Source organism: Stenella coeruleoalba (genome assembly GCF_951394435.1).
Source record: "Stenella coeruleoalba genome assembly, chromosome: 4".
Lineage (NCBI taxonomy): Eukaryota > Metazoa > Chordata > Mammalia > Artiodactyla > Delphinidae > Stenella > Stenella coeruleoalba.
Window position 1 is genome coordinate 51,878,034 of NC_137149.1, and position 26,421 is coordinate 51,904,454.

The window sequence follows — 26,421 nt, forward strand, 5'->3', positions numbered from 1 at the left end:
GAAAAAGGAAATGTGATAGACCTGACCGCCAAGGGAAGTCTGCGTATTATCTAATACACAAGACAAGCAAAAAGTCTTTTCCAGTTTTGTTATCGGAAAGTTACACATCAATAAGAAAAGCTGATGAGAAAATAAAGTAACCAGAAGAAAGTAGCATCCTGACATCGTATATATGAAGAAATGGAATCATCTTCAATTATAGCAATGTCACTATGTCACTAATTAACAATGATCACAGAACATGTGTCATGCCAGAGAGTTTTCCTATCATACACAATGCATTTGTGGCTGCAGGAATCTTCCTCCAAGAGTTACCGCCAGAAGCCAAGCTCTCAAACATCCACATTGCTGGTGCCATAATCCATAAAATCTGCGTTATGAAAGCTTGAAGCTATTATGTGCAGTGTCTTATAGTACAAAGTAGTTAAAGGACCTCCATCTCACCGGAATCATCACTTAGGTTTGTTGGTTCTCATTTGTCGGTTTAATGCCAAGCATAAGCAATTGTTTTAACTGCCCAAAACAGTCAAACCATTTCTTGGCTGAACTAACCAATCCATTTCCTGTAAAAAAGTTGTAGATTTGCTAACACTATATAAATATGGCCAAGGCTGTCTTAACATTTATCTCCCCAAAGCCTATCTCGCTAGGAGAAAAGGTTTCAATTGCTCAGATAATCGTGGTTATGTAGCTGGCTATATTCTTTACTCATTCACAATAGAGTCGAAAGAAGCACTTTAAAAGTTAATTAAATGGGATAGAATTCTTATGATTTAAATTTCCAACGATAAAAATTTGATTTAGAAAGTGTTATGGTTGTAAAAGTTTATCAGATACCACAAATTTGTTTTTGCAGGTTTCCTAGCTCCCTGACTTTACAGCAATGCTTAAAGTTAAGTGATGATGTTGATATGAATCACGGTGGAGCGAGCTTTCAGTACCTGGCCACCATTAAAAGAGATATCCAGGCGAAACCACTCCTTCAAGGGTATGGTGAATTTCGTTTTTACAGCAAGGTCTTCTCCTTTGACAAGATGCATTTGAATATGCAAGTGGCCTAAAAGGAAAATGAAAGCTTGTGAAAACGACAGAAAATACTTAGGAGTGAACGAAGTGGCTATATCTTTTCGACGACTGTCCTAAAAAGCTATAAGACTAGATCACATTCCTTCTTCCTTTAAATAAAAGCAGAGCAAAGCAAAACAAACAAAACACATATGTGCATTCATCTGTATATGTTTGTTTTAATCTTCCAGAAAACAAGTTTAACTTGAATCCCATATTTGGAAACCATCATTCTCATTGAATTGCCACGTTGACAACATTCCTTATTCTAGACAGACGTATCTGCCAGTAGACAGAGCATAAGAAAGCTACACTATCGTTCTAAAGGTTCGGTTTCATACTTACCCTCTTCAGTAAGAAATACAGAAGGCGTGCCGTACATCTCGTTAGAATCAACAAAATACAGAATCCCACAGAGATTGGCCTTGCAATAATGGAGTAAATAAAGCCACAGTGAAACAGTAAACCTATAAGAGTGAGGAGAAAAAAAATTCTGCAGATTGATATCATCCAAGAGCAGGTAATTACAGTTAACAATGACGGAGTAAATTGCTTTCTTTCCAATGAAGGGATGAATTTGCCTTCGTGTTCATCATGGGAGATCAGCTTGCAAAGCTTGATTTTTGAGACAAAGGAGGTAGTTACAGTAACTGCAAAAGACAGGAGTTAAGCGTCGTGCAAAACTAGCAGACATTGTACCTTGCGCCAAAAACCCTTCCTGTGTCTTTCTGAGCTTCGCACAGGCCCACCATTTGAATCCTTGATTAAGGCTTATAAAGCCAGACACGGAATAAAAATCTGGATTTTAATAAGAGGTGACTTGATAAGAAGCTGTTCTAATTTCAATGATTTTAAAAAAAACATAATTAGGGCCTTTTGAGCAATTTTGTTTCTTTCAAAGATAAAAGCTCTAAGGCAGAAAAATGCCATAATTTGCAAATGGCATCACTATATGCTAAACAGGACACACAGATACAATTTTAATGCCCATATTAGGTTATTCAGTATCACAGTTCTGGCTGACCAATGTGGAACAACTACTCTCATTGTTCCATTTCTGGACTAGGGCTATTTTAGTTGAAAAAATATTGTCCATCTGTGATTTGTGGAGTGAGGATAAAATAACAGTGGTCAACTTAACTAGGACACATTTAGCCAAGCTATGTGATCCACCAATCATTCAGCAAATATTTGCTGTCAGAACATTTGCTAGATGCCACACATTGTGCTAGTGACCAGCAGTTCAAAGATAAGCTGGGAGTAATGCATTTTGCATGTGAAACATGAATCAAGGTCAAAACCTGTACAGAGAATGCTCTCCATTACCCCAGTAACCAATTCACAGTTCGGGTTAAAGTGGCAGCGGCCCCAGGTTCTTTGGGGACTCATCCCAACAAGACCTTTAGAATATTCTGGGCTTTATAAACGGGCCTTCAAATCGGTGGTAAGATATACAAACAGATGGTACCACACAGCTCCCTCCTGACCCACCCAGCTGAGCAAAAGCTCATGAAGATAAGTTATTACAAGGAAGCGTAGCAAGAACATACGCTTAGTAAAGTGACTCAAGATCTTTCTACAGCCAGCAGCATGGGAAGAATTAAATCACTCTGCTGAATCCATCCAGTCTGAGGTAAACCACGAACAATTTTCAGCATCTTCAATTCAGCAGAAGGAAAAAAATATATCTGGGTTTTGCTGAAATCAGTGGAGGAGATCAGAAGTTGTGAGATTTCAAGCAGCTCATCCAATCTTCCAAGACAGAAAAGGCAACGTGAAGGCTGCAATCTGCCAGGGCTGTGGCTGGCTGCACCTGACACCTTGCAAAGCCTCAGGCTCCAACACCTGACTCACCTACTTGGGTCATTCCCAGGGCCAACGTACAAGGTCAAGCGAGGATTGATTGCCAAGTGCAAGAATAATTTCAGAATGCTTTGAGGTTCTCAGGTCCACAAATTCTACCTAAGCTATGTAGATCTCATCATTTTTCCAAAGCATATTACAAAGGTAGATCTTCCTAACTGGCTCCGCTAGCCTGCTCTGGTCCTCAGATAAAAAGAGTACTACCGCCCCACCGGCCCCCATCACCGGCCTCTTCTTACACTGGGTAATCTATCCGCTGGCGTCGGGTGGCCTCTAGCTCTCGATTCCGAAATCTCGGGAACTTCTTCACAATGCCTGTGTTTTCTCCACTGGAGGCAAAGAGAAAGCCCAGGAGGGTGACCACATCTGTAAACAGCAAGATGGCTACCTTTTAATTATTTCCAGAAAAACACTGCTTCCAACATCACATTCTTCCTGGAACCCACTGCCTAGCTCCCATCAAACATTTAAATGAAGAGTCTGAAAATATTAGCAAACATTTATTGCACACTGAATATACGCCAGCCACCTGAGAAGCACTTTACAGAGCTATCTCAATTTGTGTTCATAGCAACCCTATAAAGGAGATTCTTTCTTAGTCCCATTCTACAGATGAAAAGCCCGAGGTATAGAGAGGTAAAATTACTTGCCTAAGGTAACAGAGCTAATAAGTAGTAGAGCGAAATTTCAAGTTTCCAGCTCAGGGTCTGTGTGCTTAACCATCTTACATCCTGCACTTCTAATGCTAAGAAAAGTGTTTTGAATTTATGTAATAATAACAACAGTTAACACTTCAGTAGCATTCACTATGGTCCACACTACTGTATAAAAATATATGCATATATATTTATATATAAATTCATTTAATCCTCATTATTATCCCCCGTCTATAGATGAGGAAATAGATGCACAGCTGCTAAAATACTAACATTTATTTAACACTTAGAATATGCCAGGCAACATGCTAAGCACATTTCAGGAATAATCTTGCTTAATTTCACAATTTATGAGATGGATTCTTTTATTGTCCCTCTTTAAACTGAGCCTTAGAGAAGGTTGAATAATAAGAGGTGGAGCTGGGATTCAAACTCGAGCAGTCTGGTTTCAGAATCTATGCACTTAAAATTGCACAGTTTTTTTTTTTTTCATCCGTGCAGACTTTCCACATAACCTCAACATGTTACCTTATGCAAATATTACTAACCATACACCTTAAAACTAGGGAGGCTTCCACTTTATTTTGCAAATGTGTGAGAATTCTGTGGTCTAGAGAAGAGGAGCATCCGTAACAAATCTGAAAGGGAAAACTGAGTTATTTCATCTATATTTAATACCTACAACGCTAATACGGAGTTTTTAATTTCCAATACCCCCCCCCTTCAAAGAAAAAAATTCACCAATACAACCTAGAAATAAAGATCACTTTTTTCTTTCTTAAAATGTTCCTTGGTTTAAATATCCATAATTAAATGGTGGAAATAATCTATTTTCCTGGGCTTCCTAGAGTTGACTTCTGCGCAAGTTACCGAATGCCAATATTGGAAGAAATTACAGGAGCCTCAGCCTGGGATATTGGGCACCCCAGCTCTCATTCCTCAATGGGGAAAAATGTTTTATTACATAAAGAGGTACCTCTGGTTCATTACAACTTGGAAATCATAAGAGCAATGTTTTCAAAGTCTCAGAGATGCATTTGGAAATCCAAAAGGGTGGAGTTATCAATTCCAACAAAAATACTTCAAAGCTTATTTCTTTGCAACTTGAGCTCAATTTGCGCACACCGGACTTGCTGGTTAGTTATGGGAGTGGAGAGAGGGGATTAGAAATGGAAATACTGCAAGGGTGTCTTCAGAATCCAAGGAAAAAATTCACCAAGAGGTTGATATCAGCCGACCTTGGTTGGCTTCCACCGTGTTGAGTGGAACGTAAGAGACCAGACGGTCATGTTAGCCCCCTGGGAAGCCTTCTGCTAGTGATTGCTGTTGAGTTATCTAGTGTATAGTAGAAACATTTATCAAAATGAACAGGATTTGATTCTGCCCAACCTGACTCCAGTAAAAGGAGGCTTCATAATGGAGGTTTCTAAAGTGAAGGGAGTTAAAAGTGAATGTTGATGAGCCATTCCTTTAACCAGTGATCAAAGAAAAGCTGGCTGAATAGGAGAACTTGCAGCAAAAGACTATGGAGGGAAAATCTAAGACGCAAAGATCTAAAATAATTTTTATAAACACATATCTTTTGTATTCAACTAAACCAAAGTGATGGTGGTTCTCTTGTAAAATCAGTAGCTTTACTAGTTCTTTGATTTGGAGTTCTATTACAATTTTCCCTCAGTATAATATTGTCTTTCCATTTCATTAGAAATAACTAATATGAATGAAATTTTGGTGCAGGGAAGGACTTTAGAATTCATCTAGCCCAGGATAACATTTTCTAGTAACTGATTGGCTGCTTGGAGTGCTATAACTGATTAGTGATGGCTGTCATAGGCACAAGAATGGGGAGTAACAGTACCAGTGCCATGCCCCATTAAAGAATTTACAGGTAGGAACACTTAAGTCCAGAACTTGGGCCCAAACAGGTTAAATGGCTCACTTACATAGAATGTAAGCTCCAAGAGAGCATGCACTTTACTTCATTCATTATTCCATCCTCAGAGCCAGAATAGTGGCCAACACTTGATAGAGACTCCATAAATATTTAGGGAGTGAATGAATGAATGGATGAATGATCAAATGAACATAGTTGTGACCAAGTCAGAATTTGAACCTGTCTTTCACCCAACACGTTCCATAATTTTATAATGTGCCCCATGCTGCCCAAGCCAAAAATTAAGTCTCTCTTTTTTCAGGTCCTTCCCCCAAATCCATTTCTTTGGCTAATCTTGAATGAGGAAGTTAGGTAGGGAAAAGGCATCATTATGACGTAAACACAAAATGCCAGGAAAACAGTTCAGGTTTGGAACCTACCCCCTTGGTCATTTTGCTTGTTTTATTTCCTCAGATTCTAGAGCAAAAAGAGACATTAGATATAACGTGGTGCAAACTCCTTCATTTGGCGACAAGAAAGGGGTTAGTGTCTTGTTGAAGGTTGTATGACTCAAACCTGGTCTGCCACTGCAAAACAATGAGCTTTTTATTAGACCACATCACGTCTCACAAGTCCTCACAGAGAGAGCTAGGACTGGTGTTCAGCTGGCATGCCCCTGAGCTGCTGTACTAGTTGTTAAAGTACTGAAACACGTCAGTGTATTGGTTAGATGACTGGTGTTGCCTTGAACCTCCAAAGGCCCCACCCACTACCCACCCACCCTGGCTTCTCCTTCAGAGTAGAACCTGGCTCAGCAAGGATCTCCAGCACCACCCTGTTTCAGCACCAGGGCCAGCGCCCGGGGGAGCTTGACTGGGGCCCCCAGCCCATACTGTTTGTTAAGTATTTTGAGTATCATCCTAAGTGGAGTGGCTGGGGGGCTTACACAGCCCATTCTCCAGTTCAGCATAGTGATCAGAGCCCCGACAGGACACCTGCTCTGGGGAAGGGCCCGTTTCTACATAACAAAGCCCTATTCAGGATGAGCTTCAAATACATCACAATGATGCAGCTGAGACCCTCAGTCCCTCAGTGGGGAAGTTAGAGATAGTCTTGAGGCAAGGAATAACTGTGGCTAAAAGTTTGTAAGGGGAACCTGGAGGAAAAGAAGCTAAGATATTCCCACCCAGAGAAGTAAAGTTAGAATGTCGATAACTCAATCTGCTTTCCAAATGCAGGATACTAAACAGGCAGCAGCGATCAGGAGTTTTATTTTCCTCAAAGCCAAAGCCTGAGAGCAAAAACTCTACCTTCTAGCAAGTATGATTTAGGTCAGAACTACCACCCCAAAGGATACTAGGCAGTGAAGTGAGTGCCTAAGGAAGTCTGTAACATACTCAATACTAGGAGTCTTAAGAGTAAATAAATTCCACTCCCAGTAATTTATCCTCCCAAAATATTTATTTGTGTGTACAAAGATACATGTACAAGGATGCTTGGAGAAACCTTGTTAATGGTAAAAGACTAGAAATGACCTGCACGACCATCAGCAGGGGACAGGGTAAATCAATTATGGAGTGTCAGGCAACGCCACGCTAAGGAGCTATTGAAAAGAATGGGGTCGTGTAGCAAGTACTGACATAGAAAAATCTCTGCCGTATTGTTAATGAGCGCAGGGCCGAGTCTATAGTATCCTCCAACGTGTGTATGAAGAGAAGGGGTTATCAATCTAATGCTTATATGGGCAGAGAACATTTCTGGAAGCAGACACAGAAACTAGTGTTACTGAGTTTGCTTCTAGAAATAGGACCAAAAGAATAGGGTGGGTGGGAATTTACTCTTCCCCCAAACCCTTTTATGCTCTCTGAACTTTCCACCAGGTACCTGTATTACTTTTTTGGCTACAAGGGAAGAGAACAACATCTCTGAGCATTTCCATGCAAGTGGGAGGAGCCAGCCTCATGCAGAGGTCTCCCCGCGCTGGGCGCTGTGGTGGTTCAATCCACTTCAAAGAGGCAAAGTCCAGTGGGTGAGGAAAACAGGGTGACCCATGTCAGTGAAAATTCGACTTATAAAAAAGTGTATTCCTTCTAATTTAGAACCTGGGTTAGGACTGTATTAGCATATTTCAGAGAGGTGGCTTAGCAAAGGTGAAAGAATAGAGAACTGGGACTCCATTAACAAATTCCCTGAGCCTCAGCGTTCCCCTCTGTAAGGAGAGAATGAGAATACTGTCCTTCCCTGGGGCTACTAAGGGTTAAATGAGACATTCAGCATCGGAAAAGTGGTTCAGAAATCATGAAGGGCAATGCAGATGCTAGGTACTCATTAGCACTATTACTGAAAAATCCAGTCTACAGTGATTAACTGGGGGAAAGAAAGAACTGTGTCTTTTTTTTCCAGAAGTATCAAATATGTAGTTCTTATAGTTACAGAAAGTATTATCATGTCATTAACTTGAATTGTCTCACTGAATAAGCTGATATTTTCACAGAGACACGTAAAGTCTGTCTCCAAAATGTGACTCAGTCTATGATTTTGTTGTAAAGGAATTTTGTTATAAGAAATTCCACTTCCAATCTATTGGACCTGAAAATGAGAATGAATTGTTAGTGAAAAGAGAGTGGAGAAGAAGGAAACTTCCAGGTTCCCCAGTTTCTGACTTAAGAGGGAAGGTCAGAAAAATGTTCATATAGGTAGAATTAGGACAGAATGCTTACTGCACCTGACCCCGGCATTTAAGAACCTCCAAAGTGCGGCCCCAACCTGCCTTCCCAGTCTTATTTCCTGAATTGCCTATCTCACACTTGAGACTCTACCTGAACAAATAATAGCTCCAGGGCTGCTACTCCACGCTTCACCTGTGGCAGACATTGGTAATCAATCCACATGACACCCTTTCTCACTAAGCACAGGCTCGGCCTCAGAATCCCTCTCAGCACTGTGCTCTAGGTAGCCACTCCCATCGCTCTGAGCTGGCGTGCAAGATGAAACTCATTTGCCATCCCTCACACCAAGGGATGTAGGCTCGTCCCCACTCCCCCATCAGTCTGCGTTGCCTCCTCTTTTTTTCCCTTCTGCCTGGATGCCTTTCTTTTATTCCTTTTCTGACAGTGAAAACTCTACTCATCCTTCAAGTTTCTGTTCAAACGGCACTTCCTCTGTGAAGAACCCTAGCAAAGGGCCTAACACGTAGACTGCTCGGTAACTTTTTTCAGTGAATAAGTGAGTTAAATAAGTGAATAGCTGCATGATGTCATCTGGCAGTATAGCTTAATGGTTAAGCATGGTGTTTGGGAACCAAACGACCTGGGTTCAAGTCCTAGCTCCATTATTAGCTGTGTGACCTTAGACAAATTACTCTACCTCTCTGAGTCAGTTTCCTCCTCTGTAAGTAACGACAGTAGAGCACTGGGCGGGTTAAATTAGATACTCGCACAAAGTACTTAGCGCAGTTCCTGGCACATAGCGAGTGCTCAGTAAGGGAAAGTAGCTGTTACGATTGGTAGCTGTGTTTACTTCCTGTAAAACCACCTTAAAGAGAGGGACCGTGTCTGCATCTTTGAGCCTCCAGACTTAGTAAAGAAATTGGTACGTGATAGGTGTTCAATCAATCTTTATTGAATTGAACATGATACACATCCTAAGGGGGTGATGGGCACCAACAGAGAACAAGGGGAGGCTGCAGGGTAGAAAGTTAATTTCTGATGTGGGAATCAATAGAAAAGAAAAGTGCTTTGGGGGAAGGAGGGAAAATTTGAGCTGGCTACTGAAATATGAGTATGATTTTGCCAGGAAGACATGAAAGACGGCACTGGGGGTGGGGGAGTGTTGGGGGGCAGCCAGGGAAGGCAGCTGCCTGTAAAAGAAGCTTCTTTAGCCGAGGTATAGGGGTGGGAGAGGACAGACTCAAACTAGAGGGCACGTGCAGGGTGCAGGTGAGCTCATGTGTGGTTGCAAAGGAGAATCACTGCAGCTTTTTTTTTTTTTTTTTTTTTTCACTGCAGCTTTAACCAGCTCAGCCCAAATGGGCTCCACCGGGGAAGCCTCAGAGTGTGCTGGCCCTAGGGGAGGCTCGGGGCTGCCGCCCAGCCCCACATGCTCCCTACGTAGCCGTGTGAGGGTGCTGTCACAGTGTGATGGTCACACATTAGCTAAGAGAGAAAGGGTCCTTGCCCCTTGGCTGACAGCATTCATCACTCAATCAACAGTCACCGCGAGCCTGCTGTGTGCAGGGCGTCGCACTGGAAGCAGACAAAGCGGGACTTATGGAGCCTGTGTTCTAGTATGGAGACACTCAACAGGCAAATAAGCCATTACATATATTTAATTACAAGGTCCAGCGGTGCCAAGGCTGTGAAGGAAATAAAAGGTGGATATCGATGGGACGGGAGTAGCAGGGGTGGGGCTGCCGCCTTAGATAAGGTGGTCAAGGAAGCTGTCCCGGATGAGATGACATTTGTGTAGAGGTAGGAATGAGATAAGAAAGCAAGCCATGTAGTGATCCGGGGGAGCAGCATCTTAGGCGGAGGGGACAGTAATGCAGATGTCCGAAAATGGGAGCGAACTTGGTACATCAAGGGAGAAGCAAGCAGGTCTGCGTGGCTGGGACAGGTGGGCAAGGGTGAGCGTGGCAGGAGATGAGGCCAGCAAGGGGACAGGGACAGATTCCACAGGCCACGCTAGGGGACATGGCTGACTTTTCCTGGTGTGATGGGAGGAGCCGCCTGCAGGGGGTGCGGTGAGCTGCTTGCACCGGCTGCCGTGTGAGGAACCAGGGCAAGTGGGGAGGCCATTTGCAGCCTACGGACGGAGTCCAGACAGGGACAATGGTGGCTTAGACTAGGATGACAGCAAACACTGGTGAGAAGCAACTGAATATGCAGTGACGGGCCGAAGATAGAGGCAGCAGGGCTAGCTGACCTGTCAAAATAGGACGTCAAGTCCAGGTGCGCCCCTAGAGCTACCGGCCTGTGTGGTTGATTTCTTTCTCTGGGTGAGTCAGGCACACGTGTGGCTGGTGAGGGGCAGCAGCTGATGGCCGGTGCCCTCCCCCAAGGGAATGGACAATAAGTGGCCTCAGGCAGGGTGGACCTAGCCGCCAATGGCCCACACGCCCAGGATGCAGCAGGAACAGGTGCATCAGAAGGGCACGTGGCCGAGCCTTGGCACACACGTGTCCTGAAAGGCTGCCGGCTTCTGATCTGGGGTAGGTTTACTCAGCGGGGCGGGACAGAAGCCGGCTGCACCTCCACCGACAATCAGCCCACCGGCCCGGCCTGGCACAGTCCCAGCCCAGGAGGTAAGCTGCAGAGTGTCTGGGCGCGCACAGCTCAGGCCCTGGGAGCCGAAGCTAAGGCTTTGATGGAGGGGCACTGCAACCACACTCACGGAACATCGGTGCGTGGGGACTGGGCTCTCTCTTTATAAAGAAAAAAAGAAAAGGCAAGCGAGTCGGGGGGTACTTAGTTCAGACGCAGACCTCCTGTATGACATCAGGCACCTGACACAAAAAACGTCTCCCTCCACCCCACACCAGGGCTGGCTGCAGACTGTGACAAGGCCAGGCCTGAAAGCTCCCCCGTGGTGCCCTGATGCCACCTTGTTGTTCCCACTAGACTCTTGTTCTTCAAGAGCCGAAAAAAGAAGCCCCTGCTGGGAACAAGCCAGAGGCCTGGCCCCCTTCCATCGCGCAGACAATAACAAGAACAAAGGTCGTGGACACTTTGACAGGGCTGCTGCAGACACTCTTTTGATTTGTCTTTTTAAGAGAGGGAGAGGAAGTGCTCGCCTTTTCTTAGCCATACAAACAGTTGGTTTTGAGGGTGGAGGAAGCTCCCCACACCTATTTCCAGTGACTTTGACTCTTAGAAAAGGTTTTCCTCTGTGTTATGAGACTGGTTCTCACCCCAAAAGTAATGGTCTGAAGGAGGCTGGGAGAAAAAAAATCCCTCTGTGCTGTTCCTGAGCCCTGTGAATAGGGGAAGGAACAACAAAAGAAAAGAAAAGCCGTTTCACAGTTTAAGGGTACGTTCAGGAGCCCTAAGTACTCAACCGGTTCGTAAATGACTTCATTTGAAAACTTCCAGCTTGCGATTCCGTCATTCTTCAATGAGAAATATGTGATTTGCCAAACATGAAATGGAATCATTAAGCCCTGACAAAATCAATCGGAGGCAAAGCAAAACTGTGGCTGCGTGTGCCCCATGCTTCCTTCTCCTTCACAAATTAGATACCCCTGCGGAAGGCATTCCAGATGGATACTAGCATAGGGTTCGGCCTGGAAGAGGGAGGCACACGGATCATCAAAACGCACGCAGCTCGACGATTTCAGAGGCTTAACTGCCCACCCCACCTTACCCCCAATGTGCAGACACACACACAGAAAAGGAATTTGTCTTCTTCTTCTAGATATTTCTGTATTTAAAGCACTGCACAAACATAAGCCAGACACAGAAGAGGGCTATTAAGATAAAATGTAGGATGAAATTGTCTAGAACTACGCACACACAAAAATGCACGTAAAAACCGGGGTAAGCTGAATAAGGTCTGCAGTCTAGTTAAGAGTATTAGATCAACGTCAGTTTCCTCGTTTTGACATTGTACTGTAGTTATGGAAGATGTCACAATTGGGGGAGCTGGGGGAAGGATACAGGGGACTCTCTCCCATTTTTACAACTTCTTACAAATCTCTAATTATTTCAAAATAAAGAGGTTTTGTTCTGTTTTGCTTTGTTTTTAATGCCAACTGTGTTGGCTCTACAGCAAGTGGGCTCTGGCCCTTTTGGTTTTCATTATATGCAGGGATGTTTGGGGGTAGCCCCAGGAAATACTCACTGCCAGTGTTGTCACTGTGTCCTGAAGTCACCTTGCTCCAAACCATTCCTCTTGGAGACTAAGAGGTGTCAGGCACGTCCCTGGGTCTGCTGTCACAGGCCTGTGGATCTCCTCCACCCACCAAGCCTGCCTGGGGGTCCAGCCTCTGCAACTCAAAGTCCCACCAGCTCTATCCCTGCTCTAGAGGTTCTCAAGCTTTAAGGTGCATCAGAGTCACGGGAATGTATTTAAAATGTGGATTCTAGGGCCCTTCGCCTCACAGATCCTGGCTTAGCAGGAAATAGATGAGGACCAGAAATCTGCATTTGCAACAAGAGCCCTGGTGATTGTGTTGCAGGCGGTCTTAGGCTCCCACTTTAGGAAACACTGCCCGACTCCAGGCGGGTGCCTGGGAGCATGGCTGCATAAGCTTCCCGTTGCAGGATATGGAGAGGAGCTGGCAGGCGCTCAGCTTCCATACAGCAAGGTGCCCGTGCAACAATGGAGAGAACTTCAGCCCCTTCTTCTAAATGCACGCAGCCAGAGAGCTCCAACCCCAGTGCTTCAGAGAGGCCTCCTCTACTGATCCTTCAGTGGCTGTGACCCTGTGACGTTTAGGATAAAATACAGAGTTTGCATTCTAGCATCACTATGGCTACTAATTTTTACTGAGTGCTGATTACTGTGCTGAGCACATTTCATTGAATTCTCACAATACTGCCCTGAGGGAATTGTTATTTATTACCCCCATTTTACAGATGAGAAAACTGAGACTCTGCAAGTTACACTGGCAGAAAGCGGCAGAGCCAGGAGTTGAACCCGGGTAGGCTTGGCTGAAAAGCCAACGCTGCACAAAAACTGACACATGTGGGATTTTTGAGGGAGATGGGGAGGAAGATTCTCCTCATCCTCATTTCAGTGGCACTAAAGCTCCTCTCCAACGTAAAGCAGATACAAGCCTCTCAAGGCACCCCTTCCATGGCTCTTTGTCCCTCTCTCAACTCCCTGTTCAATCCTATTCTCTGCTCTTCTGTCTCTTCTCAACACCTTTTCACTTTTCCTCTTTTGTCCCCAAAGTCCAAAATTACAGATTCCATTTGCTTTGTCCCCCACCACTAATACAAGAATTTTCCCCTGCCCTCCTCTTATGAGCCAAGCTGTCTGGAAAAAAAAATGAGAATTAGGTTCCTAGCAAGGCAAACGACCTACCATTCTCAAGAGGACACTGGGGAATCTTGTTTGCTCGAAGGTTCCAAATATAACCCATGTTCCACTCAAGGCACACCTGATGATCTTTGAAAGGGCGTTCAAAAGGTGGGATGGTCTTCAGCAGGGTGTAATTCTTCGCTACAGCATGTAGCAAGTTTTCCTCCCATTTAACATTCAAGTCTCCACCGCTATATCGGTGAGTAATCCAGGCGCGTAGTATCACCACAGATACCGAAATGGAGTGTCTGATGAAATAATCATCTCTATAAACCATGATGCTTGGAAATTTCACATGTACTATTTGTGTCCTGCTGGTGTGAAGATGTTTCTCATTCTTCCACCGTTTTTTGTACACGGGAATGCTACTTCTGAACTCAGATGAAACCACTGCTTCCAAATTGACAACGCAAGGCTGAGAGCATAAATACTCCACCGAGACTTCAGAAACGTTGCGAACATTTCCTTCAAAGACAGTGAAATAAATAAAGTCTTCGTACGCCACGCTCTGCTCAGCTCTGGGTATCACCGACGTCGTCAGGGAAGTCTGCCTACCCAAAGATGGTACAAAATTCTGAAAAGAAAAAAAAAGATACAGAAAGCTTAAAAATGATCATATTAACAGATACGTGAATCATTGTTTTCCTGGAAGAAAAAAATATCCATTTACATAATGCAATGAAAGTGGAAGATAAAAGATGTCGAAAGCACTACCGAATAATTGGAGAAAAACCAACACACACACAAATGAAGATTAGGCCACATTAAACTCTCTCTCCAGACTCAGTAGCATCTGCTCATCAAGATGGGACTTTCAAATCTACGTGGCAAACATTCCAGAGTTGGTTTCCAAATGATGGAGCTAGTTCACGACAAATCCAGGAGCAGTGAACGTGCCTTAAAGTGAAAAAGAGGCAATCCAGCTCCAGACATTTCCAAACTATTGTCCTGACTTCAAATGGTGGTCAAATGCACCCAAATCAAAGGAGGGGAGAAGAGTTCAAAGTGCACCGGAGAGAACACATATCAGGGATGCCAGCTGGGGTGCTTTTTCTCCATAAGTTCTGAGCTAGGACAAGCATGCATGATGAATGGGCCAGCAAGAGGTTTCTATTGCTCCAAATCACACACAGGCAGGCTTGGACCACAAACTGTGTTGTCTGATTCTTTCACCATGGATGGCGCCACAGGTGCCAAGAGAGATTTCAGCTGCAGGTTTATTTATGTAGTTCTTCATTTTTTAATTTTTATTTTATATTGAAGTATAGTTGATTTACAATGTTGTGTTAGTTATCTAGCTCTTTAGATGATGAAGCCCTCTCAGTGTGGACTTCCCTTCCAGAAGAAACCTGGAAAGTTTGGTCCTGAAATTAAGGCAATGTTTTGATCATGAGGCACGGATGGATGGATGCTAAGAGCTGTTCTAAATGTGACTTTGAGATTTAGACATCCATAACACAATAGCAAAAAGGTTACTTTGGACCAATTTACACCCATTAGAATGGCTACTATTTTTTTAAAAAAAGAAAACCACAAGTGTTAGAGAGGATGCAGAGAAATTTGGAACCCTTGTGTATCGCTGCTGGGAATGTAAAATGGTGCAGCCACTGTGGAAGGCAGTACTGCAGTTCCTAAAAAATTAAGCACAGAATTGTCATATGACCCAGCAATTCCACTTCTGGGTCTATATCTAAGTTGAAAGCAGGGCTTGGAAGAGATATGTTCATAGACTTACACCAGGTTCACAGCAGCATTATTCATTATAGTTAAAAGGTGGAAGGCTTCCCTGGTGGCGCAGTGGTCGAGAGTCCGCCTGCCAATGCAGGGGACACGGGTTCGTGCCCCGGTCCGGGAAGATCCCACATGCCGCGGAGCGGCTGGGCCCGTGAGCCATGGCCGCTGAGCCTGCGCGTCCGGAGCCTGTGCTCCGCAACGGGAGAGGCCACAACAGTGAGAGGCCCGCGTACCCCCCCCCCAAAAAAAAATGGCTAAAGTGGTAAATGTTATGCTATGAATTTTTTAACCACAAGTTTAAAGAAAAAGGTCACTGTGGTCTTCTCCAAAGAAGGAAGAAATAGGGACCTCTTTCTTCAATTCTGGCTTAGGGCTGTAGGAGGGGCAAAGGTGAGTAAAATGCGAAGTCTGGAATCAGAGAATCATGTTTACAAAGAGCAGACACTTGGCAGAACATGGCCTGCACTCCAGTCAAACTAAATGCAAACCCTAAGGGAACACAGCACCAAATGACAGTAATTCTGACGGGGGCTCTGGGAAAGGCTTTATGGAGGAAATGGCATTTCAATTGGGCTTCGATGGATGAAGAGAAGTTCTTTAGGTAGAGAGGCAAAGGGAGGACACTGCAAGTGGTGTGAACAGCTTAAGTAGAGACATGAAAGGAGGGACAGGCGGCTGTCCTGGGGGTCTAGCAAGCAGCCAGGTTTGGCCAGAGGACAGAAGGTTTGTAAATAAAGACACAAAAGGACATGGGAATATGAGGGTCACAAGCCCTTGGTGATAAGCCAGCCCACCCCGGTTTTCAGACAAGGACATGGCAACCCCAAGGGGATGTTCTCCGACATCCCGCAGCTGCGGGCTTAGCAGAGGCCGGCCCGGAAGCCTGGCTCCTTTTCCTCATGCCCACTCCGACATTCTCCACCCCACAGCACACACCATGAAACCAAAGATTTGCCGTTCCATGGCTGCCTGGGAACTCCAGGCTGATTCTGCTTTCATATGAAGAGAGATACAGCCAGCATTTGTCCACAAGCGATGGTTTACTCATTTGGCCAGATGTGCCGAGACGTGGCCGCCTCCTTAAGATTCAAATCGAGCTATTAAGCCCATAGCAGCGTTTGGCCAAAGCCAGAGACTGCTGGTGCTGATGGGAGCTGGACCAGAGTGGTGCCCATGGGTGACCTGCGCGCCTCAGTCCAAAAGCCCCCAAGGCTTCCCTTTCTCAGCTCCCCGGAAGGAGACATTTGCTTATTTAGTGAGACAATAGGGAACAGAGTCCAGGATATGCTGTGGTATATTAAATATCACATTGTGTCCCTTCTCAAAGAATGACTTAAAACCTCTTCCTTGTTCTTTTCATGTATACCTTAATACCCCACCCAGGCCCCGTTCTCCCACTTCAATTTTTTTTAATCACATTTTTATTGCTGATGCTAGGAACTCCAGTGAAAACCTCTTTCAAACAGAGCTGTCTGGTTTCCTTAAATTTCATTGGAAAGTGCAGTTAATTCATTTACATCTTATTGCTAAAAATGCCCCAGCCCACTTTTCCACGTTAATAAGCACAGCATCATGCTAAATATAGTTTCACTTTTGCTTGGTGACCCACAGATTTCCAGACCCCAGGCTCATCATTGTGGAGATGGGTGGTGACAGACGAGAATGAAGAAGGTATGGGACACCTGACAGTGTAGTCTCTCTAGCACCTTCTCTTGAAATTCTGTTTTTAAGGAAATCTCCATATACTCATATGAAGATCATTTTGTTTTCACTGGCTTCAGAGTCTCAAGTAAAAGTAAATTCCAGGTTGACGGGTCCTAGATGTATGCTATCCGATATGGTGGCCACAGGTCATACTAAGCACTTAACCCGAGATGTGCTGTAAGTGTAAAAGATACAATGGATTTCAAAGACTGAACACAAAAAAGGATAAAAAAATCTCATTAATAATTTTTATACTGATTACATGTTGAAATGATAAGATTAAGATACAGTGAGTTCAATAAAATGCATTACTAAAATTAATTTTACCTGTTTCTGTTTACTTGTTTAGGGAGGCTACTAGAAAATGTGAAATTACATATGTGGCTCGAATTCGTGGCTCACATATTTCTATCCAATGGCGCTATTCTAGATCTGAGGTCAGAGACTTTTCCTGTAAAAAAGGGCCAGATGGTAATTATTTGGGGTTTTTCAGCTGCTGATGTCCATCTAGTGTGGTATCAAGAAAGCAGACATTGACAACACACAAGCCAGTGAGCATGGCTGTGGTCCAGTGCAACCTTGTTTACAGAAAAATGTAGCTGGCCGGATTGGCCCGGGGGCCATGGTTTGCAGATCACTGTTATAGACTATCGAGCTTTTATTCTAGATAGAGTTTTTGTATCATTAGATATTAGTTATTTTGTCATTTTTATGAAGATGTGTTCTCGTCATTATTCTGAATTATAGCCATTTGGAAAGATGACGAGATCATATAATAATCAGCTGAATTAGAAGACCACTTAAAGTGCTACAGTTTTAAAGAACACGGAGTGACAAAAGATATACTTTTTAAAGGAATGATCACATAGGAGAAATAAGATGAATAACCCAATCAGGCATCATTTCCTATACATGTGGTTGATGGGGCTTGATTTGCTATTTTGCCAAGGGTCCCTCATGGGTATGTTGACACCTTGCTAATGTTTCTTTCAATAAAGATCTAAGTAGGATGAGAAGTTGGAGCTAGGCTAGGAAAAGAGGTCGAATTTCATGGTCTGACGGGTCTTCCCTGGCGGTCCAGTGGTTAAGACTCTGTGCTTCCACTGCAGGGAGCACAGATTCCATCCCTGGTGGGGGAACTAAGATCCTGCAAGCCACTTGGCGCAGCCAAAAAACAACAACAACAACGAGAATTTCATGGACTGAAATAGATGTTTAAAAAATGAGAGAAACATTAGTGACAGCTGGGGAACAAGAGAAGAGCAACTTCAGGGATAGGGCGATGTTCTTAATATGATGGGGGTATGCCAGCCCCAAAGAGGACCTCAGAGTTACTGTATGTGATTTGAGGAGCATGGTCTAAATCCCTCAGGAAGGTTTTGCAATCTTCCTTCTCGTGGGCACCTATGTAACATAGGAAGCTGGCATCTCGTGGGTTGGAGCAGACCCAGCGGGCAGCTGCTACGCCATGAGTCGTGGCTACCTCTGTTATGTACAAAACCAACACCGATTAGAGACACATCACATTCTAAATATTGATTAAGCTGAAGCTGATTTCCTGGCTCAAGTTACGTGTGTGTTATGAGCTATTTCCTGTCAGGAAAATAAGGCAATTAACTTGAAGAGTTTCAGCTACGGGCATGACACGTGTCCAACCTTCATAGGTATTTTCACATGCCAGGTTGCATTAACATAAGCTAAAAATCACCCAAACGTTCCTTTGTTTAGAAATTATAAAGTCAGAGTCCATGTCTTGTTCATTGTTACGTCCCCGGCTTGTAAGATAGAGCTCGGCACGTCGTAGAGTTTGGCTAAGGGTTTTTTGCTGAAATAAGTACCAGGCGTGGGCATTTCTGCCAGGTGCCTCGGTGGCCCAACTCAGATCAACTGTCCCACAGCGCTGGGGGCACCTGCATATAAACCAAAGCACTCGATCCAATCTTGAGTCGCCACCAAACTTTCCTGACATTCACAAGTCCTTTGGGGCGGGTGGGGGGATGGGGGTTGGCACTCCTCTGTTTTTCATCCAGCCTCACTAATCTCCTTCCAAAGAACATTTCACTGGGCCCCTGGGGGTCAGAGTCGATCCGGGGGACTGTGAGGTCAGAGAAGGTGGCACTCGCGCCCACCTTGTCCCTTTAGGGTGGACTTCTCCCTTTCAGGCAACTGCCCTACATTCTAGAACTTTTCCATTTCCCCACACCAAAAAATATAAATTAAAACTTTTAAATTTCCTGCCCCTCCACCCCCTGTTGGACTCGTGCTCATCTGGCGAGTTCACCCATGTTAATGTGATAATGAAAAACACAGTGGTAATGTCACATATGTGCGTTTCCAGGCCAGCCTGGTGGAGATAATGCCTTAAAAACAAAGGCCAGATGTACTGCAGCTGTAAGCGAGCTAGTTGCGGTGTAAAGGGCACCTCTGTGCCCCTCCAATTATGCCATTTAGGCAACCACATAGATGTTTCACCTCGGAAGCTGCTGATCTGCTCCGCACACAATGGAGCTGGGCTCTGAAAGATGCCTGAGCCCTCAAACATCTGTTTATACCCGAATGAAGCCCTAATCAAAGTCAAATTTGACAACATCCCACACAGTCACAAAACATAGAGTCCTTCGTCTTTGTGTAATTGTGTATATTTTGTCATTTTTTTAAAAAAAAAGACAGAGATGGGTCATTTCATGTGTGTTCCTGATACAAGACCCCAAATTGGAACTCTAAATGCATTCCGTTCAGCCTGGGAATCAAGAAACAGATGAACTTAATGTATCTTCTGGATGGAAAAAATAATCTATCAAAACCACCTGAACTTTTTTTTAGGATGAGTCCATCTCATTCCTTTAAAAATCAGTAAGAGGAAACGCTCTTCAAATAACCTTCCCTTGTTCCAAAGACGTGAGAAAACTTGGCTCTTTTCTCTATATGATCCACTTATTATTTAAGGAAACAGAGACATTAGAAAATCTTAACTCATGTCACTTGTCTCTCTACGGGAGGTCCATTTACACTTACATGTGCGTGTGGTTATGTCTGATTGCAAACAATAATTGGCTATTTTTCTCATCCTTGTCCATTCTGCCCCACAGTCACCTAAGAAAACCTTGCCTTTTGAGCACCCTCTCTCTGAACCGGATCAAACTTTCCACAGGTCAAAAGGTAATTGTCTTGGCTTAAGACGCCTACGTTTCCGATTTCTGCCAACTAGAAATAAGCAAAAATTCTGTTTATGTCAACAAAGCATGCAATTAAGCAGAATGAGCGATGACATCAATATGGACTTCGAGGTCAAGATGAGCCTTGGGAAACATTTCCCAGCCAACCCGTGTGCCTTCCCAAACCTGAGAGCTGGCTAGAGAAACGCCATTGCAATAATGATCAACACTCCCTGCTGTGTTGGATCCTCTCTCCCTTTTAATACTGTTTGATATGCTATTTCTTGCTGACACAAATTATGAGAGGGTAACCAAGTTTGGTGCCGTTTAATTTCATTGAGTACCTACTATGTGCTAGGCACGGGGACAAACGCAGTAAGTCTTCTCATTCACTTCTAACCTCATCCTCTCACAATGAATTTCATAGAACTTCTCCCCTCTAACCTCACAACAGCTCTCTGAGGGACACAGCATTCCAGTTAACGGCTGAGGAAATGAAATGGATTCAGAGAGGGTGAGTAACTTGCGCAAGATCACCCAGCTACTAAAAAGCAGAACCAAAATTCAAACCCATAGCTGCTGACTCCAAAGCTGGCGATGGTGTGCCTGCTGCCTTCCAGAAACACCCAAAATGATGCCCTCAACTCATCCACTTCTACACCCGTCACCACCTTCTGGTTACAGGTGGGGGAATCTTGGGATTTTGCTCACTCCCGTCTTGAAAGTGTGGGGTGAGGGGCTAAAATCACAACAGATCACCATGCATTACGTCTGGGGAGGGTAGATGTTATCTCACAAACACACACGCTGCACTGAACCGACTCCCCAGCTTGGTTCAGCCCTTCTTCGGGTGAGGCTGGGAGGCAAACGACAAGCCACCAGAGCAGAAGCTCCTCAGCAGTTCCTCACATGCCGCACGCCCTCGTGCCCCCTCCGCTCCTTCCTCCAGGGAATGGGATGAGCCAATAGACAGGGTCACTGAATTCCCTTCAGGCTATTTATGGTCTACTCCAGGCTACCCAACTTCTCCGTGAATTGCCTGGCCTCTTTACGCCTTCTCTTCTACCTGCCCTCCAGCTGCTCCGTTCAGCCAATTGGTGGCTCCCACACTTTTGCCAACAGGCAGCTGGAAAGAAGAGAAGGCAAGAGGCAAACACCGCCAGTTGGGAGATTTTAGGGACTCTGGTTGGAATGAATGTGGAAGCTATTGGCTGATGTGAAGTTAGAGGATGGGTCTCCATAATCATTCTTGCACAAAGTGGATAATTGAAGGTCTCTATACCTCGTTTTGAAGTTCCTAGGTCCTGTGTTACACAAAGCAAGGAGTTAATAAACACTTCTGGAGGGATAACTGATGGTCTGTGGTCGCTTACAGAGAATTCTGTACAAGACTCTGTCACAGCCACTGCCTGCCAATGAGCCCCACATACATCTGTGCCGCTGACGCCCTCTCGTTTCTTTGTCTTCTGGTTGTCTCACAAGTGCAAATGTCCACTCGGAATATTTCAGCTCTACAGCTGACACCAATACCAGCCATTGTGAGATTTGTTTTCTCATTTTAGGAAAAAACTATACTTCGAGACCAGAGTTCCAAAGAGACAGAATTGCCTTCTCCAAGTGCCATTGTCACAAATGGGGCTGGGCAGTCTCAGGCTGTTCTAGCCAAGTCTGGTGGAAGGTAAGAGTTAATGATGGACGAGAATGGCTAGGGGGTCTCTGAGGCAAAGAAAGACCATCATGGACCGCACCAGTCAGCACCCGTAACCTCAGTGGAAGCGGTTTCCGTGACCTTTTGCTTTCAAGGCGCCATCCTCTCTGAGGAGGCTCTCTGCATCTTGACCTTTGGTGACCTCAGAATTTGGGGGGCAGCTGCCGGAACCAGGGATCATCTTTTCAGAAATCTGCTTGGCATCGTTCCGTGACTTATCTTTCAGGCCTCATCACAATTATTCATGCTTTGGCAGTATCCTAGCTACAGTCACAGTACTGTTCTTGGGCTGCTACTGAAGGTTATTCTGTCCCAGCCAATGGAGGAGGAATGTGCTCATCACCTCAGGACCCTGTTCTCCATCAGGGTGGCAGGGGCTTGAAGGCATCTGTCTAGAAGGCCTCTCTCAACCTCCAGCCCTTGCGAACCAGCAAATAGGTAGGGATGACACAAAACAGGAGTCAGTCCCCAAATCACAGACAATTTGTCTTTGTAATACATTCCAAGGCACACTTGGCTATACTCTTGGACACATGTTCATACAAACTCAAGTGCTAAACTCTGCCAGCTGCCTCTGGATTATACAAGGGCCCCATCCTTTGCCTCTCCATTGTGATGGCAAATATCTTCTGGCTTTACTTTTGTTTTTTTTTTCCCCCTCTTTAACATCCTGCTTCTACTCTGTGGCCTGGGCTTCCTGCTTTGTATATTTTAGGCTACTTTAGACATGACCTCACATCCTGGTCAATTTCACAGAAGCTGCTAATTTTGAGAACTTTGCTAATGGCCCATACATCTATGCATAAGGGGAACGGGTTACAAGCAGCAAAATCCAGAAGGCAATGAATGGCTAGAACTGGGGCTCTGGAAGGAGATAGACTTGGGTTTCAAACCTGGACTACCTGTGTGGCCTAGTACAACTAACTTAACCTCTCTGAGCCTCAGTTAACTCATCTGAATGGGGATCATACTAGCTCCTACCTCACAAGGTTATTGTTAAGATTAATATTGGATAATGCATATAAATAACCTAGCGCAATGCAAACTATTATTACTACTACTACTATTATTATTTAGGTTTCCAAATTATGGGATAGCTTTCTTCCTCTAGTGTCTACCTATTCCTGAGGTCCTGCTTAGCTATTCTGCTCAACTTCCACCCTCCATCTGTCCACCCCCCTGCCCTGACCAAGCACTTTCTCTAGGAAGTATTCCTTGATGTACAAGACACACACTCATGCATTTTTCTCAGTAGTTTATGTTTTTCATGTGTTCATGCAGCTGTTTTACATCTTCCCCAATTTGCAGCTGAATTTCTCCAAGGTCAAGAAGGCTTACCTTTCAGCAGTTTCTCTGGTAGCACATACCTCTCGAGCAAAATCCCTACCAATGGCTAGACCTTTAGAACAAAGGGTGAAGCCCACCTTCCAAGTCACACTTTTGCTTCCCTGGGTTTTGCAAAACTTTCTCATTCAGTTGAAAAATGGTTTTCTTGTTTATTCAAGTTTTTTTTTTTTTAACAGTGGCATATCTGAAGCCCAACTGAAGGAAACACACATACTCAGGAAGCACTGACATTTCCCTCTCCATGGTAGTTCTAAAATCCATCCCTTCCTTGTCTGCCAAGACATTCATCCATGCTCTAGTTATTTTCCACATTACAGTATTTTCTATAATCTCTCTTTTTGGAGCCCTACCTCACCACTTCACTAACTCACCACAGTCTGTCCATAGCATCATTTTTCTCCTCTCTGTGATCTGTTGTCTCAAATCCCCCTTGGTCCATACAGAAATGTTATAAATTTTTTTTAATTTTATTTAGTTTACTTTTGACTGCGTTGGGTCCTCATTGCTGCGCGCAGGCTCTCTCCAGTTGCAGTGAGCGGGAGCTACTTTTCGCTGCGGTGTGCGGGCTTCTCATTGCGGTGGCTTCTCTTGTTGCGGAGCATGGGCTCTAGGCGCGCGGGCTTCAGTAGTTGTGGCACGTGGGCTCTAGAGCGCAGGCTCAGCAGCTGTGGCTCACCGGCCCAGTTGCTCCGCGGCATGTGGGATCCTCCCGGACTAGGGCTCAAATCCGCGTTCCCTGCCTTGGCAGGCGGATTTTTAACCACTGCGCCACCAGGGAAACCCCATACAGCACTTTTATACTTGCTCCATCATCTGTCTTTGCTCCTGTGGACGACTTCGGCCTTTATTGCTCTTGTTTCTCTGATTTCTTGTAACAGTCAAGAAGCAGGCTCTGCTTGCCAGGTCTTGGTATTTCCACATGGAACTTTCCTGACCACTTGTACATTGTTTCAAACACTGCTCTACTACCTCATTTCTGCCTCTGTGGGTAACCAGTGCATTGTGGATGGGAATCATCTGTTTAAACTGCAACCCTGTCATCTGTTATGGCAGTTTTATTTATGAGCCTGTGTGCTGTAACCCTGTGGCATAAATGTTAAATAATAATATCTCCTGGGTGAAAAAAACATTCATGTTAACTGACAACTTCTTATAAAAATATGAACTAAAGCCAACCACAAAATATGGTACTGGCTTATTTTACAATATGAGGAAAAGCATGGATTGCTCAACAGGTAGATGAAGAGGCAGAATTACAATTTGCATTTTTACATCCTCTTGCTTCAAGAAATGAAACATTCAACAAGTAAAGGGTATCAAAAGAAACTTGGGCTGAGCGGCAACTTTCTTTGGAATCAAATTCTAAATCCTGCCAATGTCTCCTAAGCAGTTTTTTGCCTCCAAGAAGAAAGTCTCCGAATAATGGCAATGCCACATAAATGAAAAGAATTCTGGACAATGACACTACTCAATTTTTTTTCTTTTCTTTTCTTTTTCAGCATTCTGTGAATTTCCTATTACATCAGTTTCATGATTCAGCATTTTCCATTTCATTTATTTACAGTAATATATGGCGAGATAACCCAAGGTTTCTGCAGGATCCTGGAACATAAGGTAGGCTGGACAGAAATGGTGTCACCTCCTGTAAATTTACTGTTGTTTAGGAGAATTCAAAGCAGAAGAGAGCAAGCCGGCAAAGGAATTGGGGAATATTCCCCCACCTTGTTCCGAGGGTCTAAATTACTCTGGTATTTTAAATGAGTTGGTTTTGAAAAACAGATTACTGCCATTTAGTTGATGACTAAAACAAAAGCCAGGAAGTGTGCAAATTGTAAACGGACACGCATGAGCCAAACGTGTTCTCTGAAATGACAATGTTCAAGACGCAGCTAAAGTCCCCACTCTGGCGGTAAGCGTGTTACAAAGAACTAGATTTCTTGCTGGCAGCCGCAACTTGGCTGGAGTGACCATGGAGGAGTTGAAGAGCGCTGGAAATACGAGGTTCATCGCCGGGTGCGTCCTCACAAAACGGTCCGGGCCATGAGGACCGGGTGGAAACTAAGAGGAGGGGCGAGGCGGGTGGCATTCGCAGAGAGAAAGAGGCGAAGTTGGGCAAGGGAAGGAAAGGAACCTCGAGAAGATTGTGAGGGACGCCCAGGACCGGCAGGGAGGGAGCTGGAGAGCCGTGCGCAGCGGGGAGGGAGGAAACGCGGGGTGGCGAGGCTCCCAGGTGGAGTGGGGAACAGGACTGGGTGTCGAGGGGAACCTGACCCGGGTCTGGAACGGGTCTCGGAGGGAGACCCGGTCCACGCACCGCTCTCCGCGCCCCGGGTCCACGCACCGCTCTCCGCGCCCCGGGTACCCGTCCCAGGTGCCGGGAGCGCCAAGGGTGCGGCGGCGAGGAAGAGACAAAACTAGCCGTGCCGCACCCGCCCGCGAGGTAGAGGTCCCCGGCCGCCCCCACCCGCGTCCCCGGGGCCCCGCGCGGAGGGGAGGACCCGGGCAGGGTCCGGCGCTCACCAGGTAGCAGAGCAGAAGCAGCGCGCAGGCAGGGCGCCCGCCGAGGCCCGGGGGGACGCCGCCAGTCGGGGGGGCCATGGCTGCGGCCCGGGGGCCGGCCGCGAGCGGCAGGGGTTGTTGCTGCTGCTGCCGCCGTGGCCACTCGAGCCCCGCGCCGCGCCGCTGCATGGCGAGGCCGCCCGGATCCGGGCCGGAACAGGTCACCTGGTGCAGGGACCGGCCCCCGCCCGAGGCGCCACCTTCCCGCCCGCCCCCGGCCGGGCCGGCCGCTGCGCGCGGGGCCACCTGCCGCCGCCGCCGCCGGACCCGCCGCCGCCTCCACTGCCGCTCCCGCCGTCGCCGCCCCCGCAGCCCCAGCCGAGCGCCAGCTCCTCCCAGCCTCCCAGTCCCCGTCCCCTCCCTCCCCTCCGCTCCCGGCCCAGCCCGCCTCCCGGCCGCTCCCTCCGGCCCCCAGGCTTCCACCCCGGCCGGCAGCAGGCGCCCACGCAGGTGGGGACTGACCCGGGCCCCGCCCCCTGGCCGCCGCCCCCCCCGCTCCCGGCCAGACCCCCTTTCCCTTTCTTTCCTTTCCTTCTCCTTCCCCACCCCCCTTCCGCGCTCTTTCTCTCCGCGATCCCTCTCCCCGCCCTCCGCTTCCCTTTTTTCCTTCTCTACAATTCTCTCTCACCTCTCTTCCTAACCCCCTCTTTTTTCTTTTTTCACTTGCTTCCTTCACTCTCAATCCGTTTCCTCTCTCCACTCCCTCCTTTTCTCATTCTATTCCTCTCTTGCGCA

At 45.7% G+C, this 26,421-nt stretch overlaps 1 protein-coding gene across 2 annotated transcripts in view; it reads right to left on the reverse strand.

Moving 5' to 3' along the window:
* Nucleotides 1–25,902, reverse strand: part of SEL1L3 (SEL1L family member 3) — a 100,222-nt gene extending 74,320 nt beyond the window's left edge. For both annotated transcript variants that reach the window (XM_079919745.1, XM_079919744.1), the window contains exons 1-5: nt 25,648–25,902; nt 13,483–14,053; nt 3,168–3,294; nt 1,411–1,532; nt 942–1,057 (exon numbers count right to left, since the gene is read on the reverse strand). In XM_079919745.1, coding sequence (XP_079775871.1) covers nt 942–1,057; nt 1,411–1,532; nt 3,168–3,294; nt 13,483–14,053; nt 25,648–25,815 — 1,104 coding nt within the window. In that variant the 5' untranslated portion in view covers nt 25,816–25,902. The remainder of the gene's footprint in view (nt 1–941; nt 1,058–1,410; nt 1,533–3,167; nt 3,295–13,482; nt 14,054–25,647) is intronic.
* Nucleotides 25,903–26,421: the final 519 nt, after the last annotated feature.